Raw genomic sequence first — 17,431 nt, forward strand, 5'->3', positions numbered from 1 at the left:
GCAATGTGTATCTAACTATGGAGTTTAAGTCGTATTTCAAAAAGGGAGGGTGTTTATTAGCTTTTGTTCCAATCTGTTCTTTTCTAGTCCCTGGAGGAACCTTATGTCAGACACCTATACCAGAAATAAAAACAGAGAGTCAATGTCCCCTCTTCTTTCTATTAGTGCAATTCCACTGCCATGTGATCCTAGGAGTAAATTCCAGTAAGATCTGCCTCTTCCCCCCACCCCAAATGAGTCCTTAGCCACACTCAATTCTCTCTCTGTCTGACTGTCAAGTTAAAGAACAATTATTAGCAGAATGATCCTCAAATGAGCACTGAACAAGAAAGAGTGCTGATCAACCAAGGCAGAAAGCTGTCCAAACTACAGCCAGGGTTTTCTGCTCACTTAGAACTCTGCCTGGTACTGCTGGGAGTAGCCCAAACACATTCACATCACCCTGGTGCAGAAAGGACCTCTGCTTAGCAGAAGAGACTAAAAGAGGGTCAAAAAGTGGGAAGTTGATCCCTGGCACAAGCACAAAATAAGAGACATGTTTGTAACAGTCTGTAAATGCACAGGTGGATCCACACATCCTGGAACCATCACTTGGAGGTTTTAAATCCAGATTGAGCCAGCACACACCCGCTAGGAAAACACTAGATAGGGAAGTCTCATGGTCCAGACCACTGCAGTCCTCTCAGGACTTCCAATCTCTTTCTATACAGCCCTCGCAAAGAACTATGGCCAGTTTTCCTCTTTTGAAAACTGTGTTTCTCATCTACATGATGTTACTTTGTGATGAGAGAACTCCTGAGGTCCCTGGGCAGTGACCATAGCCAAGCCTGGGAACTGGACGCAAGGCTCTGCCACAGGCAGGAGTTTTGCCTTCCAGGCAGACAGTCACGGACAATTTAGCCCTTTATTACCATAAGCAAATGGTCATCTTCAGCAACAGAATGATCATGCCAAACACCATTTTCAATTTGTGAGCCTTCCCAACAAACAAATCAATTACCACTCCTAGCTGGGATCATTACACAGCCTTGTTCCCTTCTGCATTGTTTGCTCAGTAATATTGCTTTGTGTCTTCATTAAATGGTAGTGATTTGGAAAAAAACAACCGTAATTCATATTCCAAAAGTCATCCTCCTATGTATCCATTCATTCACCATTCCTAACTAAGTTCATGAAAGATTAATTCGTTAATGATTATGATTTGTAATGTTAATTAATTAGTTGCTTTTCCATTAAGCATTCAGAGGTTTCCAGGATTACACTGATTCCTTAACTAGCCTGTGGCAAAAAAAAGAGTAGCCTGCTTCATTCGCATTGTCCCTTAGGCAAAGAGTTTGCTGCTTGCTCTTCCAGTCCATCTCCTTTCCCATTTCATGCACAATCCCTTTCCTCCACTGCTGCAAATATACCTGCTTTGCTCACTCATCTTTCTAAGAGAATAACATAACCCAGGAACAGGCGCAGTTGACTCACTAAGAGCGGTGAGTCAACTACTTCCCTGGGGAGAAAGTACTTTGATATGAACCCTGCCTCTCTTCATGCTCCCCAAGGTGGGTAGACCCGCAACTGAAAAGCTGCCTAGCATCCTGCTACACCAGGATGTCCCTTTCTAACATCCAGCTTGGGATGAGAATCCCCAGGAGTGCTGAGATCTGCCTGATGCCAGCATCGGGGATGGTATCTACATTGCAGTTCCAGTTAGCCTGCCAGGATCTCCCTGAAACTTCAGCTTCATCACAGTTTCCAAGGCAACTTCTTTGGCTCCTGGTGTTGATAGGCTTTGGAGGATGCCCACAGTTGGTTTACATGCTCAGCCTGTCCTCTCTGCCCTGATGGCAGTGATAGAAGCTCCACTAGCCACAAGGCTGAGGCTGCACTTTAGAGTGAAAATTTTCAATTTCTCCAAAACTTCTGGGCAAAGCTCTAGTTCTCAGCAGTGCTCTTGGTTGGGTGCATGCTCCAGATCTGGCACCAAATGAGCACAGAGCATAGGCATTCCCCTTCTAACCCTTACCGCATTTTGGAAGACTCAAACCAATGCCTAAGCTGCTCTGAGCAGTAGTGTCAGGCCCAAATTCTTGCTGCACTATCTGTTCCATGTCTAGTTCACAGCTGCCTGTGGAATAAGCTTGCTGATATCTCCTAGAAACTGCAGAGGTTCCATGTATCTGTGTCAAGTGTGATCACCGTGGAAATGGGCATGTAGAACACAGACGGAGAAGGGACTGAAGAGACAACTGAAACAGAGCATCAGATCACATTTGAGGATTGCTGCACATCCAGTTCACCCACAAAGATCACCCTGAGATATACAGACAAGAGACCTTCCTTCCCTATACCATCCTGGAAGTATAGCAGAGCTTGGGACTTCCCTCCAGCCCTTCTTGGCCCCCTTCATGTGCCATATGAGACTTTGCAGCCACTGGTCACCACCTGCTCAGGCTCAGAGCTGGGACCAACCAAAGAAAGTCAGAGTTGAGTGGTTAGGATATGTCCCTGATGCTTTTCCATTGCCACTTTTAGAGGTACCCCTAACCCATGTTTCTTTAATACCACCATTCCCAAAACCCCTCTAACACTGCATTTGGGGGGAATGTCAGTAAACTTGGATACCCCAAATGTCAGCATGCCTAACCCAAGGTTGAAGGCCTTTTTAAGAGGTCAGAGCACCAGAGCCATGAAAAGGTGTAATCTAGGGGCCTTGGCTTCAGCTCCTTATTTCTCCACACACCTACTCATCATCCACATGATGGATGCACCCAAGGGTGCTGCTCCACAGGCCAGATCACTCCTTGCCTATATATATATATATATATGTATACACACACATATTATAGGCAGTATAGCCACAGGGGCAACCTCAGCATTAGCCACCAGTTTGCTTCCAGAGTCTGATATATAAACCTAGTAATGTGCAAGGAACTAATGGGAATCACAGTAAAACAGGGAATCACAGTAAAACAGGGAACACCTCCTCCTTGACCAATGCAAGCGAGTGAGGAGCTCGCATAGTGCCACTTACCAGCAGGAAAAGCTCCATCATAAAATATAGGAAATACATTAGTAAGAAGCCACAACTTCATTGTCCTTTGCACGTGAAGACACTGCCATCAGCAATTGTAGCTCCTTCCAAAACTCCATACTGTTATTATCCTGTCATTAGTTACTGCACTATGCTTGGTTCCTACAACAAATCCATCTCATAGCTCCAAGCCCTCCACCTGAAGCTCAAAGCCACCTCTACCAAGAAGATCTGCTGCAAAGGGTCCCCCCTGTGCCATAAGCTGAAAAGTAAACCCACCAGCTCAGATTCAGTTCTCCAGGCAATTTAAATGTACATTTAAGAAAAATGCTGTGAGATCAACACCTGCTTTCCCCCTGCCCTATCTTTTCTGCAGGTTTTTCTACTGTGGTCATTATCACGGGTTTAGTGCCTGAAAGCAACAGGATCCCTAAATGTAAGAAAACTGGGATTTGCAGGATCCCAGGGTAATGGCAATGTGCCCATAGGGTACCAGTCCTCAGTGTGGCACACATGTCAGAAGCACATCAAACACAGAGGGAACCGAGCTCCCTCATTCAGGCCACCTGGCCAGCATATATTGCAGAGGGAAAACACCAGTAGTAGTCTTGCCAAAATGCAGCTATGAAATATTTCCTAGCTAATTAGTATCCCATATATGCATCTCTGATTAGAAACACCAGTGAAGCCAAAATCACAGGGAAAAAACAGTACCGCAAACCACACACATCGTTTCTACTGGGGCTCAGTGAACTGCAAACCAGTTGCAGCACGCTGTAATCTCTATGCGAGCACTTTTATTACAGCAGTAAGTGCTTCTCTGTTTAAATATGAGGTGTTTGAATGATTCCTAGTAAAGCCAGCCTGTGCTGAAGCATATGTGCCTTAAGACAGCCACGTCAGCCTGGCTAGAGAAGCTGACAGGTAGAAAGTTCTCCTGTCAACATCATATGCATCTTCTAGGAATTCTCCACATCAGCTGGTGACAGGGACACATGAGGATTCGAGCTGAGCCACGTCTCCAGATCACCTCAGCTGACCTTTCAGTTTAGATGCTTTCTGCCACTCCAAGTAAACCTTGCCCCTGCGCCTGGTTCCCACCAGGAAAAGCTGAACAATTCAAAGCATTTATGTTCTCCTCTTCCTACTGTCATTACTGCTTGGTGACTCACTCCCAAGTATGCCCACAACCTACTAAGCCATTGCTGCTGGAAAGCCCTGCCAAACACAACACTGAAGCTCAATCAAAATAAATACAACCTGTCTCCTTCCTCCTCTCAAGCGCCAGCATGGGCAAACCTGTGAGCAGGAGAGACCGCAGCCCTCCAAAACAGGGCTTAGAATGAGACACAGCATGGAGCAGAAAAATCCTGTGTGAATTAGCAGGGGAAAAGGGAAGGGAGTCAGCTGGGAATGGCCCTTGCTACCTGCTACCAGTCCTTGCTCACAGGGATCTGAAAGGCTGAGTGAGGTCTCACATGCCCCTGACATCCTCACGTCCTCATTCCTGCACAGCCCTGTGACTCATGAGGCGCTGACAATATATGTTGGAGCTCCCAGCCTAGTGGAATGGGCCGTTTCATACTGAATTATAGCTGTCTCCAACACGGCAAGTAAAGGAAGCAGTTGCACGTTGCTGATGCTGCGGGAATGAACACACCACATTACCGTACAGTATTATGCAGCTGACAGCATATATGGTCCGTTTACCCCAAAAAAAAAAAAAAGATTGCAGACAAAACCAGCCATGCGAGCAGGAAACACAGAGCACATACTGTGAGCAAGGCTGCCACCTCATGGTACAAGAACAAGACTGTAGATTCCTTGATCCAGAGCAGGAGCTGGGAAAACCATCCTCACCCCTCCAACCAGCCCCGACCTCATTAATCAGCTATGGCCAAATCTTGATGTCTTAGCCGGCTCAACTAATTTGGTCAGGAACTGTTGCTCTTGCACCCTTCCCTCCCCTCCAACTCATTAAAATCTCTTGCAAAGAAGCCAACAGTCTTGCAAGGTAAGGATTCCTAAGGCACTAATGAGATCTGGCTGTTCTCACTAGGCAATTAAGTGAACCAGGTCAAAAGTGCCCCACAGATCAGAAAAGTCCAGGCTCAGCAGAGCCTGAGAGCACTGATCAATAAAAATTTACTGAGCTCTTGCAGTTCCTGAACTCATGTTGCTTGTGGTCATGGAACTAATTCAGAAGTATGATACTTCCAGTAACAGATGGGGAGCCTTGGACTCTTGTGTTGAACCTCAGAGCAGTTCACGTAACTGTGATTCTGCTCTGCAGCAACAGGACCATCTGCAAAAGAGAGAAAACATTTTTCTCCATCCTTCAGCCCCCTCAAAATATCCCTGAAGCATGTGGGGGAGAGAGGAGTTGAAAATCTAGAGGAAAACTGAGATTTTTCTATTACGCATGAGAATTGCCTTTGTTGTTGGAAAAGAGATCATGCAGGTAAAAAACATTTCTAGCACTATTTGAAAACAAGCTTTGTCTAGAATGCAGGCCTACCAATACAAAGCCCAGATGTTAGACGCTGCCTCAAACATAGAAGCAAGAAGAGCAAAAGAAATCACAGCTCTGTGATGGAGGAGTACGGGCCAGGTCAGGCCACAAGGCGGTGAGGGGGAAACAAAGCTGAGATTTACTTTCCTCCATCACCCTCAAGCACAGGCAGTGTTTTGGGCACTCCCGCCTTTTGCAGGTCTTCCATCCAGCAGCACCACTTAGGTTTCTAAAGAAAACACAGACCCCGCAGCTGTGGCTGGCAGCAGTGCAGGCAGTAAGACACACACACTGTGTGAGAAATAGGTGGACGTTAAAGAAGATGCCTTTGACTTTTCAAAGTGTCTTCCCATATGGAAATAAGACAAGTATTGCTGGATCGATTCACTTTCAAGCACTGTGATGATTAAGTAGCAGCTTTCCTCCCACCCCCATGGACAATCTCTGCCCTTTCATAGCTGAAAACAGTTCCTGCTATCCACCAGCCCGGCTCTTGCTCTGTAGCTACACAGGTCGTCTACAAGGTTTAGCTTTAGCACCAAGAAAAGGTGAGCAGCATTCTGGGCAGGTTCTCTCAACCCTGTCTCCTTCTACAGCTTAAGCAGTTAAAAAAAGTTTTTACTGTCCTGAGAGTTTCTGCTCTGTGACAAAACTTTTGACATAAGAAATGCCAGTGGGACCAGCCACCTCCCTCCAAAATGGTTATGATCCCAGGGCAAATCACTAAGACAAAGTGCATTTCCCCTCTAGCAGGATGCGTGGCCCTGCTCTGCAATGCGTCATTTGAACTAGCGCACACAGACAGCAGAAGTCAAAGTCAGCACCTGTAAACCTGTCCATGACAGATCAAGTAGATAGATGTGCTTAGCTGAGTTCTAAACAACAGCAGAAAATAAAAACTTCTGGAGGAGGGAGAAAAGGAGAACTATTTTGATTTCTGCCCATCAGGACACTCCTTCAGGAGCTTTCTGGAGGCTTCAGGGACTACCAGAGCCCTTGTTTAAGACTTGAGTATCACAGCAATCCACAGGCAGAAGGCAGAAAGACATGGAGAGACACGATGGATGGACTAATCAGTGGATAAGGAATTGGCTGGATGGTCACACTCAGAGAGATGTGATCAGCAGCTCGGTGTCCAACTGGAAACCAGTGACAAGCAATGTTCCTCAGGGATGAGTACTGAGACTGGTGGTGTTTAACATCTTTGTCAGCAACATGGGCAGTGGGATTGAGTGCGCCCTCAGCAAGTTTGCCGATGACACCAAGCTGTGTGGTGTGGTCAACGAGCTGGAGGGAAAAGATGCCATCCAGAGAGGACGACCAAGTGGAGAGGTGGGCTCATGCGAACATCAGTTGCAAGAAAGTTCGACAAGACCAAGTGCAAGCATCAGGGCAAACCCAAGCACAAATACAGGCTGGGCAGAGAACGGATTGAGTGCAGGACAGGGCTTTGAGCAACCTGATCTAGTGGAAGGTGCCCCTGCCCATGGCAGGGGGTTGGAACTGGACAATCTTAAGGTCGCTTCCAACACAAACCATTCTATGAAGGCTGCTGCTTTGTTCTGTGATGATTGACAGCATGACCAGGTCCTCCAGAAGCATACGAGTAACTCACAGCAGCCCTCCCTAAAGGTTGCACTCCCTAAAAGTCAGCAACACTCCTTAGGGCCATAGTATCCTGCAGCACATGCAGCCGTCATGAGATGTTCACCTTCCCCTCCGTGGGAGAACACCCTCCATGTTACACACAGATGGGAGGGAGACAGGGATGCAAAGTGGGCAGTTGGCCAGCCAGTAAATTAATTTCAAAGGCAGGCAGGTGATAGATGGGGTTCATGTGGGAAACAGGCAAGGATAAATTGCCCATCTGTGACTGATAGAGCAGAGAACAGTATAGGATGGAGCAAAATGAATGGGTGCAGAGGGATCAAGGAAAGAAAGACCGAGCTGTGTGTACATAATTGAATCCCTGAGGCCTGGATCCTGTCTTTTGGGCTACGTGGGATTGCAAATGTATGAGCACAGCTCAACTAAATGATTCATGGGCTGTGTGTGACAGATAGGACCCCCAGAGCAATCTCTTATTGCTGTGGGGGTGGGAACGCCACTGACAGGATGGCGAGGGAGTATGATGAGATGAGGAGCTTCCTCCACATCTTTCTGTGCACATTTGAACCCAGCCTTTACAAAAACATCCTGGAGGAGTCTACCAAAATTAGAGGCGATGCCACAGCATCACAGCCTGGGACCTGGCCAGGGAGGCAGCTTGCCAACAGGAACCAACCCCCCTGCAAAACAAATCCGGACTTAAACCAACAGCTTATTAACCTGCTCGGTGCTCACTTCTTCCCCCATTGCCAGGGAGACTAAGATGGTAGGAAAACCAGCTCTTTCCCCTCTGTCCTTCTCTGCCTTGCTGCTGTGCTAGGTTCAAGTTGGCAGAAATGGCCAATTAGCAAGTGCCAAACCATTTCTAGGGCATTCCCAGTTTCACCAGAAGCAGGGGCCCTCCAGTGCCTTAGGAAAAAGGCTTTCAGTGGTGCCACCCCAGGCTGATGTGCTGAAAAGCAGCTCGGAAGCATTTTTTATTGGCCTCTGCTGTGTTCTTTCAAGGGTGTTGCTTGCTTTTACCCCAATAATTACTCAGGTGGAAAGACAAGCTCCTGTATTTATGGAAAGAGATTCACATGCATGGCACAAGTACAACTGGGACGTGCCCAAGCACCATGCCCTGCCAGACTGCCTGAAGCAGCACAGGCAAGCTGCTGCTTTTTTCAGTGGATGCAAACATCCTTCCCATATGACTGGGGGCTGCAGGAGAACATTAACTGCAGGTTGTGCATGACTGTAGCATCCTTCTCACCAGCCTCTGCTCTCCAAGAGGTGGCCAAGAGAAGAGAAAACTGGAGCAAATGCGTAGCCAGACTTCTCCTCTGCCACCTTCCTTCCTGCAGCAGCCTGCAGGAACCTGTTCAAGTGGGAGTTTTCATGCTACTTAAGACCACCTATGGTTTCTTGCTCTGAATTTCTATTTTTAATTCCATTTTTAGACTTTTAGCATCCGCCACAACCTGTGGCAAAGTGGATATTCCACTGCTGAATCCTCCAGTTTAAGGTAGCAAGCAATCCAGTCCCTTAGTCACAACCCTCCTGTCACGTGGACCTCTCCTCCCTATATCTGTTTTGAACAGTTGAGGTGATAGATCAGCTTTCTTTTGAGATTGTGAACTACATTTTTACTGAGAACTGGTGTCTCCTAGCTTGTTCCCAACTTGCCCTGCCACCTAAGCCCATGATGCTCTTGTGCTTGAGCAAGGCTATCAGCAGCCTGACTCCCTCTTTGCAAAGAGACTTCATTTCACTCGATGGTGAAAAACAGCTCTCCACTTGTCCCATCTTCATGGAATAATGTGGTTTTTATTTAGTAAGTGGCCTTACTCTCTGAGGTGCTGGGAGAGGCCCAAAATAGATGTTAATCCACTAATTCAAATGCTTGCCATGAATCAGAGAGTAACAGAGGATACCGCTAAGGTTTATAACCCAGATCTCCACCCAATTTTTCCAGAAGGTAGACGAGTAAGGAACATATTGAAGCCTTTCCTACTGCAATGCAGGCACTTCTGTGCTCCCAGAAATTGCCTGTTAGATGTTCCTGAGGACCCAACAAGTAACAACCTATTGTCCCTTCAGTTTTGGCACACCCATCCTGGTACAGATGTGACAGCCAATCCCTCTTTCCCAACAAATGTGATACTATTTCAATTAACAGGAATAAAAGGCACTATCAAGTACATTTTTAATACCTGTGTTAAGCTGTTTTGTTGGTATTGAAATGTTGAAAAATGATAGTAGCAAAAGTTCCTAGCATGAGTTATGGGCTGTGTCCCACTGGAAGTCTTCATCCTTCCAGTGCCTGATGCCCACTGATTAAGGAGAATAGGCGATGTAAGTAAACGTGACATGAATCAGCAGATGAAAGGACTTGAATGTATTTCAGGGACATGGACGCAGTCATGGCGGTGATGGCTGGAAGAAGGTCTCCAGCCCAGGAACAGGAGTACTGCCAGCAGTAGATCACCAAAGTTGTAATGCTGTCTAGCTGAGCCTTGGAAATCCCCAAAAACAAAGATGTCAGAGTCCACAACTTCTTTCCAAGTCTTAGACACATTTTCTTTCCAAGGAACACCAAGAGTGGGGCAAATTCAGTTTTTCACAAGGGGACTCAATTACTTAAAAAGGAACATCAGATAGGGATGAAGGGATTGAGAGCAGCCCTGATGAGAGGGCTTGGGGGTACCAGTGAATGAAAAGCTCGGCATGAACCAGCAGCATGTGCTCGCAGCCAAGAAAGCCAACTATGTCGTGAGCTGCACCAAAAGAAGCGTAACCAGCAGGTCAAGGGAGGTGATTCTGCTCTGGTGAGACCCTGCCTGGAGTGCAGCATACAGCTCTGGAGTCCTCAGCACAGAGAAGACATGGACCTGTTGGAGAGTGTCCAGATGATGGCAACAAAAATGGTCAGAGGGCTGGAACACCTCTCCGGTGAGGACAGGCTGAAAGAGTTGGGGTTGTACACCCTGGAAAAAAGAAGGCTCCAGGGAGACCTTATTGCAGCCTTTCAATTCTTAAAGGGGGCTTATAGGAAGGATAGGGACAAACTTTTTTAATAGGACCTGTTATGATAGGACAAGGGGCAACAGCTTTAAAATAAACGAGGGGAGATTCGGACTGGATATAAGGAAGAAATTTTTTACTGTGAGGGTGGTGAGGCAGTGGAACAGGCTGCCCAGAGAGGTGGTAGATGTCCCATCCCTGGAAACATTCAGTATCAGGTTGCATGGGGCTCTGAGCACCTTGATGTAGTTAAAGATGCCCCCGCTTACTGCAGGGGGGTTGGACTAGATGATCTTTAAAGGTCCCTTCCAACCCAAACCGTTCTATGACTCTATGTAATAGCATTTATCATTCTTCGTCTAAAAGCTTTTCATAGAACCATAGAATCATAGAATGGTGACTAAGTTCCAATAAATTCTAGCTTCCAAGCATAGAGAGTTATTCCACTGAGTACAGGCAGAAACATATCTTCTCTGTAGGGATGTAACTTCTAATTACATATTGCTCCCTGCAGCCTATACACTAGGATCGTTATTATCTTCCATGTTTATTAATCAACTACCTGATGTTAACAAGAAGATAACTTCTAGGAGATATGCAAATAATTCTGCAATTTTCTTTTCCAGTGACTCAGCATTCATACCAGAAATATGTTAACAGGATACAAATGCTATTAAGAAGACCTCTGCGTAATTACCTTCTTCCTCGCCTCCAGTTCTTAATAATTTATAGAAGAAAATGTGTATTTTCTAATAGATATTCCATCTTGCCAGAAGAAAAGTTCTTTAAGTTAGCTTTTCTTCTGTTTAAAATCTCATTTCTTTCATTTTCTGCTCTCTAAAGACCTGTGTCTAGAATTTTTTTCAAATCAAATAAGGCAAAGTTAAATACTCTCAGTGGAAAGAATTTAAACAAGTGAAGCGAATGCTTTCAGCACTGAGGAGAATGGACTGGCACCAGGTTAAGATACAAGCATCATGCTGGGAGTTAATAAAGCACCTGCAGATTACTTTTCCATATTTTCTCTGCAACATTAAGGGGAAGCATCCAGGACAGAACACAGGGCTGCGAATGAGTTCATGTTACTGTCACAGAGGGACAACTGAAGCAATGTTAAACCAAAGTGGTCCCATTCACCCCATTTGCCTAGGATCAAGTGCAACAAATTGATAAGCACGTAATTAGCTCATTGGAAAATTCATCAGTGTGGAGAATGTTTTATTACAGAGACAGCTCTTTGCTTAGGTGACATGGTGACAGTACACATCTACCTTGTGCTTGCTGTGCTGGAGTTGCTCAGGAGAAAGCTCGTCTGGGCTACCAACAGCTGGGGCATTGAGCTCTTCCTTGGTTTGCTGTGGTTGGGGTTTTTCCTGTGCAAACACAGGTTTAAGCAAGAGCTTTGCACTCAACTGTTTAGTGAAATTAACTGAAGAAACAAACAACTTAAGAGATAACTCTTACCCTTGGTTTTGCTTTCCTCACCTTTGGCTGGCACTTTTTCCTTTGAACATCACACCTTCAAGAAAGCAAGGAAACCCACCCATCTAATTTTCCAGTATTTAACCCCTGGTGCTCCTTCCTGCATGGAAAACTCTCTGGGACATAAAGGTCCCCCAAGGATGGCAAATCCAGCAAGCTCCCCACCAATAACTTGCCTGCTAAGGTAACAGAAAAGCGCCCTTAGGAGGCAAAGCTAGGGAAGGAGATCAAGCAGAAATACCTCTCTACATACTTTACCAGCCACAAAACATTCTGATTGGGCATCTTGCTTAAAACATCCAAGCCAGAGGCTTTTGCTTGAAACATCCCTCATGATGGGTAGTAATTTCAAAGGTGTGCTGTGAATGGAAATCTAACACTGCAATTCAATTTGCCTGCAAGAATAAGAACATATTAGTTAGATAGTAAAATAACCTCCCTATGATGCCGTGCACTATCAGAAGCACATAGGAGAAGGACATGCCAGGTTGGACGGGGCTTTGAAAAACCTGGTTTAGTGGAAGGTGTCCCTGCCCATAGCAGGGGGTTGGAACTGGATGATCTTTAAGGTCCTTTCCAACCCAAACCATTCGATGATTCTGTGATGACTTGGAGGCTGACACAGAGGCAAGAAGGATGTGTGTGATGCCAGCATATGTACCTATATAGGGCATACCAAAGCCCTTGATGGGTCCAAACCACAGCTCAGATACGCAAGTATAAGCAGTTTTACAAGAAGCCCATATGCTAGATTTTAGGAAACTTCATAAAAACAATTCCAGAACCAGTCTCTGTGCAAAGCTAACTACTCCTGTTAGCAACTAACCGATGAGATGCTCTTTGGAGGGCAGTGCTGCAGAGACACCCAGCCATGCTGGCAGGACAACGTGCCAAGCCTTTCCAGCCCCCACTAGCCTGGATTCCCATGACTTCGGATGAATGCAGGTTGATGTCATTACTGGAGCTGTATTAACTTTCTCTTCTTGCCAGAACACACTCATAGCTCAGCACAAGCCATTCCATGTCCCTTTACAACAAGACAGGGGCTACAACCTTAACAGTCACATAGCACTGTACATGTATTTCCAACTTCACGTGTTGCCCATGACACTCTGTAATCAACACTCAGCTCTAATGAGGTGAAGCCAATCAGGGAATCCTAGGGAATGCTGGAGTTACAGCTGGGCACCACGGTGGAATTTCAGCTGGGTGCCCCCCTGCACAGCCCTGACATTAAAGCTTTTAACACAGTGAGCATGATCCCAGCAAAGTTTCTGCGCTGCTCTGTACATCCCAGCAGCAGAGCTTGGTTAGTTGCTGACTACTGGTTATTTTGGGGGTTCCTCATGGAAACGGCAGGGATAAGTGACCCATGGGGACCCACTGTCAGGGCAGGCACAGACTTGCTTGCTGAGGACAGCATTCGGGCACCTTAACCCCACATCCCCACACCAAAACGGAGGGTTCCCATTCCTTCCCTTGTGCCCTCCCCAAGCCCACAGGCGAGACGGTGGCTCATCCCTCCGTACACCTCCAGCCCCACGGTGCCCTCCCCAGCTCCCCGGCGTGCCCCGGGGCCTTCCCGCACCCGCGGGTGCCCCACGGGCCCTCAGCCCCTCGCGTCCCCCCGTGGCACTCCAGTGTCCCCCGTGTCCGCTCAGCCCCAGCGCCGCCCCCCGCGCTCCACCGCGGCCGTTGCGCCCCCGCGGCCCCGCCCCGCCGCTGCCGTTAGTCCGTTCGCGGCCATGGAGGTGCCGGTGCCGCTCCTGGTGCTGCTGCCCACCCTCCTCGCCGGTACCGGGCGCCGGGGCAGGGGCGGGGAGGGGAGCCGGTGCTGGCGAAGCGGGCTTGTTCCGTGCCCCCATCCCGGGGAAGGGGAAACCTGACCCGGTACCGGGCACCAGCCGGTCTGGGGACGCGGCCGCGGAACATAAGCCGGTAGCGGCCATCAGCCATCGGGGGCAGGGTGGAGAACCGGTACAGGACGGTGCTGGGCACGGGCTGGTCGGGGACGGGACCGGTGGCGGACACCGGCTGGCCGCAGGGGAGGTCGGGGGTAACGCGGGCGGGACCAGAAGCAGCTAACGCCATTCGCTCTCCGCAGGGCTCCTGTCGTGTCCCGGCGCCGTCGCCAGCGTCCCGGTGAGTGCCGCCCCCGGCAAGGGCGATCCCACCCGCCCCACTCCGTGCCGGCAGCCGGTGCAGAGCGGCCCCTTGCCCAGAGCCTCGGGCTAGGACCGCGGAGCCGGCACCCGCCTGCCCTGGAGAGACGCATCTCTTACCAGCCCCACCTGCGGCTGCCGTTCGGGACGGTTCCTCGCCTCCCGTGTGTCCCGCTGCCGCCCGTGAAGCGCCAGTGTTCTTCAGAAGCCCTCAGATCAGAAACTGATGGGTGACCTGTTTCAAATGGTGTATCTTAATCCTCTTATATCCCTGTCTTCCCTAGCCTGCCTGCGAAAAGTATGGTGTGCACGGATGCCCAAGGGACTACAATCCTGTTTGTGGAACCGATGGAGAAACCTACTCAAACGAGTGTGTGCTCTGCCTTTCAAACAGGTAACCACCTATTGGCACCCTAACCTAATGTAACCTTCCCTTCCCTCTATGTGAGCAAAATATTCACATTATTCACCTGACAGCCCAGTTAACTGATAGATTATTGGCATCAGCTGTTAAACTATGGTTTTAGCAGTGCCCCCTCAACTGCTGATCCCTTGCAACAGCTTTTATCCTGATACCTGTAAATGGCTTATATTGGATTCAAGGAGTACTCGACATTTGTTTTTGTAGTTCTTAAGGAGGAGCATTTCAGAGGGTGTTTGCCCATAGTGTTCATACAGTGGCACTGTATGAACCACTAAATATAAAGCTGGATTATTCCACACTCTCCATCAAAAAACATGAAAGATCCCACCAAAAAGGCAGCTTTTACAGCTGCAGATCAACAAAAATGTTTATGTTCCAATCTCCTGTACTTCCTTTCAGAGAGTAAGAATGCCAAATGTTAGGAGCAATAATTTAATCATTAAAAAAAATTGAAAAAATTCAGCTTTAAAAAAGGGTTCATAGTTATAAGCAATGGTCATTTCACTTCAGGGATTCTAAGGTACATTCCGTCACACTCATTAGGAAGGGAGAACAAAGAGATCTTTCTGCCCTTCTAAACAAGCTGCATGACCAGTAGTTGCTGAGATGAATAGTGTGATGTGGTGATGTAGCAACAGCAACGCTGTTTAAGCCCATTAAAGGACTTTTTAGAAGGCATTGTGGCCATCATTCCATGATGACCAAGACAGGACTGTCCATGGGCTCTGTTAGCCATGCAAGACCATATGGGCACCTGGAGAGCCCCATGTGCATCAAGAATACTGCGGGAGAGGTTGCTGTGGCTGATATGTGATAGAACAAGACACCTGGAGCAAAGGCGCAGCACAAACCTTGCCCATCCTGGTTCTCAGTGCGTCATGTACGACGAAAGCTGGTCTTCCTCTCTGCATTTTGGGTTTTTTTTAAAGCTTAGATATAATGCATTCTTAAGTGGGCTCAAATGTAAACCTCAGGTCTCTTCCGTACTTAGCGTGCAGTAGCAGTGACAACAAATGATCTTAATTTAAACCTAGCCTGGCAGCACCGCAAGGACTTTGGAAACAGACACAGGAGTTTGAGCTCTGAACCTCTGCAGGGTTTAGCGTAACGGCTGTCCTTCAGCCAGGGCTTTTCCTGACATCTTTATATGTGTTTTATATCCCCTGGGCTTGGTTTTTCCTTTCATATTCCTAATCCACTCCACCGCCTTCTGGTAAAAAGATTCCTGGTACAACTATTAGTACAGATTCTGGGTAATCATAAGCCTCTTGAATTTCATGAGGAGTAATCCAGCTTGATTCTGTTAAGATAGGGAAGCGAACTGAAGATCTAGGGCAGTTTGCATTCCATCGTTTCCCTTTTGTATCTGCACTTGCTTGGTAAACTGAGATTTGTAAATGGAGCACCTCAAAGTATTGTGTACAGAACTTCAAAAATAAATAAAATCTAATGTTCCCAAACTAAGGAAAACTTGGCTAAAATTTCCTTAAAGAAGACTTCAACATTCAGAGAAACACACATTCAAATTTTAGTGAAGCCTGGGATGCACACCCTTCCCACTGAATCCCATGTGAAAGAGGGAAAATTTGTAAGCGTTAGAACTGGTTCTTACTTCAAGGACTGTGAACTTTGACTTGCTTTAGTGCTTTGCAATGGACACCTTACTCCTCATGGCGAGATTTGTCATGTGGTTTGATCCTTCTGATTCGCAGATGGCTTTATCAGGTTTTTATAGCTAACAGAGTCTGAAGTGACTGTTTCTGGTAAGTTACGCTGTGTGATTCATAAATCATCGCAGTTCGGTTACTTTGTGGTGATGTTTGCTGTACATGATGCAATTAAATGCATCATTGCATTTAATTGAACACATAGAAAAACATGAGAGGTTTGCTTTATGAAATGTCTGTGTAAATTCAAGTGTAGTCATTCTCGTCTAAAATGTTTTTTCTTCTACTTGCAGTGAAAATAAAAAGGATGTCCAAATTTCCAAGAGAGGAAAATGCTGATTTGGCAGATGGCCACTCTTCAAGAAAATGAGGACACAGTCCAAATGGAAACAATGCCTTAAATGTACCTTCTATGTAGCCTGTCTTAATAAATAATCTTGCCTGTTAAAAGTACTGTTACTGTATTAAAACCGGTGTTGACAAACATAGCCACAGCACGATTGTAAACTGAAGCCCCATTTATTTTCCTGTGCAAGGCAGATCATAGGGTAAGAAAGAGATGTGCTGGCTGTATACCAGCAGGTCAGTTGTTTGGAGAAGGAAATGAATGGGTACCCAGTGCCATTCCCACAGCACTGCTTGGGAGCAAGGAGGTCCCAGCACCTCTGTCGCGGGCAGTGCTGGCAGCAGCTGCTGCTCTTTGTTTCTGGGAGGATCTGAGCCCTCAGGTGCCAACGACCCCAGGGAAACCACTGGAGGGGTTTCCTGTGGTGGCTACCAAACTGGTGACAGCAGCCTCTGCCCTGGGCTCCCTGCTGGCGGGGAGCAGTGATCAGGGATGTTTCAGAGTGTTGGAGGCATGGGCAGGGGGTATAGGCTGCCCCGGGGCCACCGACCCTCTGGTCTCTGCTCCCTGAGGTGCCAGTGTCACCGCCCTGGGCTGGCACTCAAGAGCCACTTCCCATGGCAAACACTAAAGCAAAACGAAAACTCAAAACTCACATAAAAAGGTCCACCCCAGAGTGGGTCTGGTAGACCTTCCTCCGGGGTGGGTGCATGAGCACCGGGGTTTGTTTCTTTCCTAGCACTTGTGCGCATGGGCATGTAGCTTTCTTATGTTTGTTCCCTTCTGTTCTGCTAAACACGTGTTTTCTGCATGTTGCTTGAAATGAATTTTATTTGGGTTGTCTTACGGCATATTAGTAATACACAGATGGCTTCTACCTTGGATTCAAGCCAAACGGCACCTGCTCTAGCCCTAACCACAGACAAATGTCTTCATCAGGCTTTGCTGGGCAGCAGCAGCTCAGGCCAAGATGTACGGCACACTTCATAGCTGATGAACATTCACAGGTCAGTGACTTTGGTTTTGAAAAACAATAACGCTTTTGTCTTATAGTTCCTCTAAAGGGTTGAGGCTATCCTTATCTTCCAGCACATGCCCGCTTTCACTTCCTTCATGCAAAGACTAATCACTCACAGAGAGATGTTGTGTGGCACAGCTGGAGGGCTGGAAGCTTAGGATAAAGCAGCCACATGGAGACATGA

At 47.2% G+C, this 17,431-nt stretch overlaps 1 protein-coding gene across 1 annotated transcript; it reads left to right on the forward strand.

The window, feature by feature from the left end:
* The first annotated feature begins 13,218 nt into the window (after positions 1-13,218).
* On the forward strand, positions 13,219-16,336 carry SPINK2 (serine peptidase inhibitor Kazal type 2). Its single transcript, XM_030493057.2, has 4 exons — positions 13,219-13,424; positions 13,735-13,772; positions 14,077-14,186; positions 16,177-16,336. Exons 1-4 carry the CDS (start codon positions 13,376-13,378, stop codon positions 16,220-16,222), a joined length of 243 nt encoding a protein of 80 aa, XP_030348917.1. The 5' UTR covers positions 13,219-13,375; the 3' UTR covers positions 16,223-16,336.
* Positions 16,337-17,431: the final 1,095 nt, after the last annotated feature.

This window comes from Strigops habroptila, chromosome 7 (assembly GCF_004027225.2).
Source record: "Strigops habroptila isolate Jane chromosome 7, bStrHab1.2.pri, whole genome shotgun sequence".
Lineage (NCBI taxonomy): Eukaryota > Metazoa > Chordata > Aves > Psittaciformes > Psittacidae > Strigops > Strigops habroptila.

Coding starts and splice junctions, on each gene's coding strand:
- SPINK2 (XM_030493057.2), top strand. CDS start 13,376: ATGGAGGTGCCGGTGCCGCTCCTGGTGCTGCTGCCCACCCTCCTCGCC. Junction 13,773..14,076: donor GCGCCGTCGCCAGCGTCCCG/GTGAGTGCCGCC, acceptor TGTCTTCCCTAG/CCTGCCTGCGAAAAGTATGG. Junction 14,187..16,176: donor GTGCTCTGCCTTTCAAACAG/GTAACCACCTAT, acceptor TTCTACTTGCAG/TGAAAATAAAAAGGATGTCC.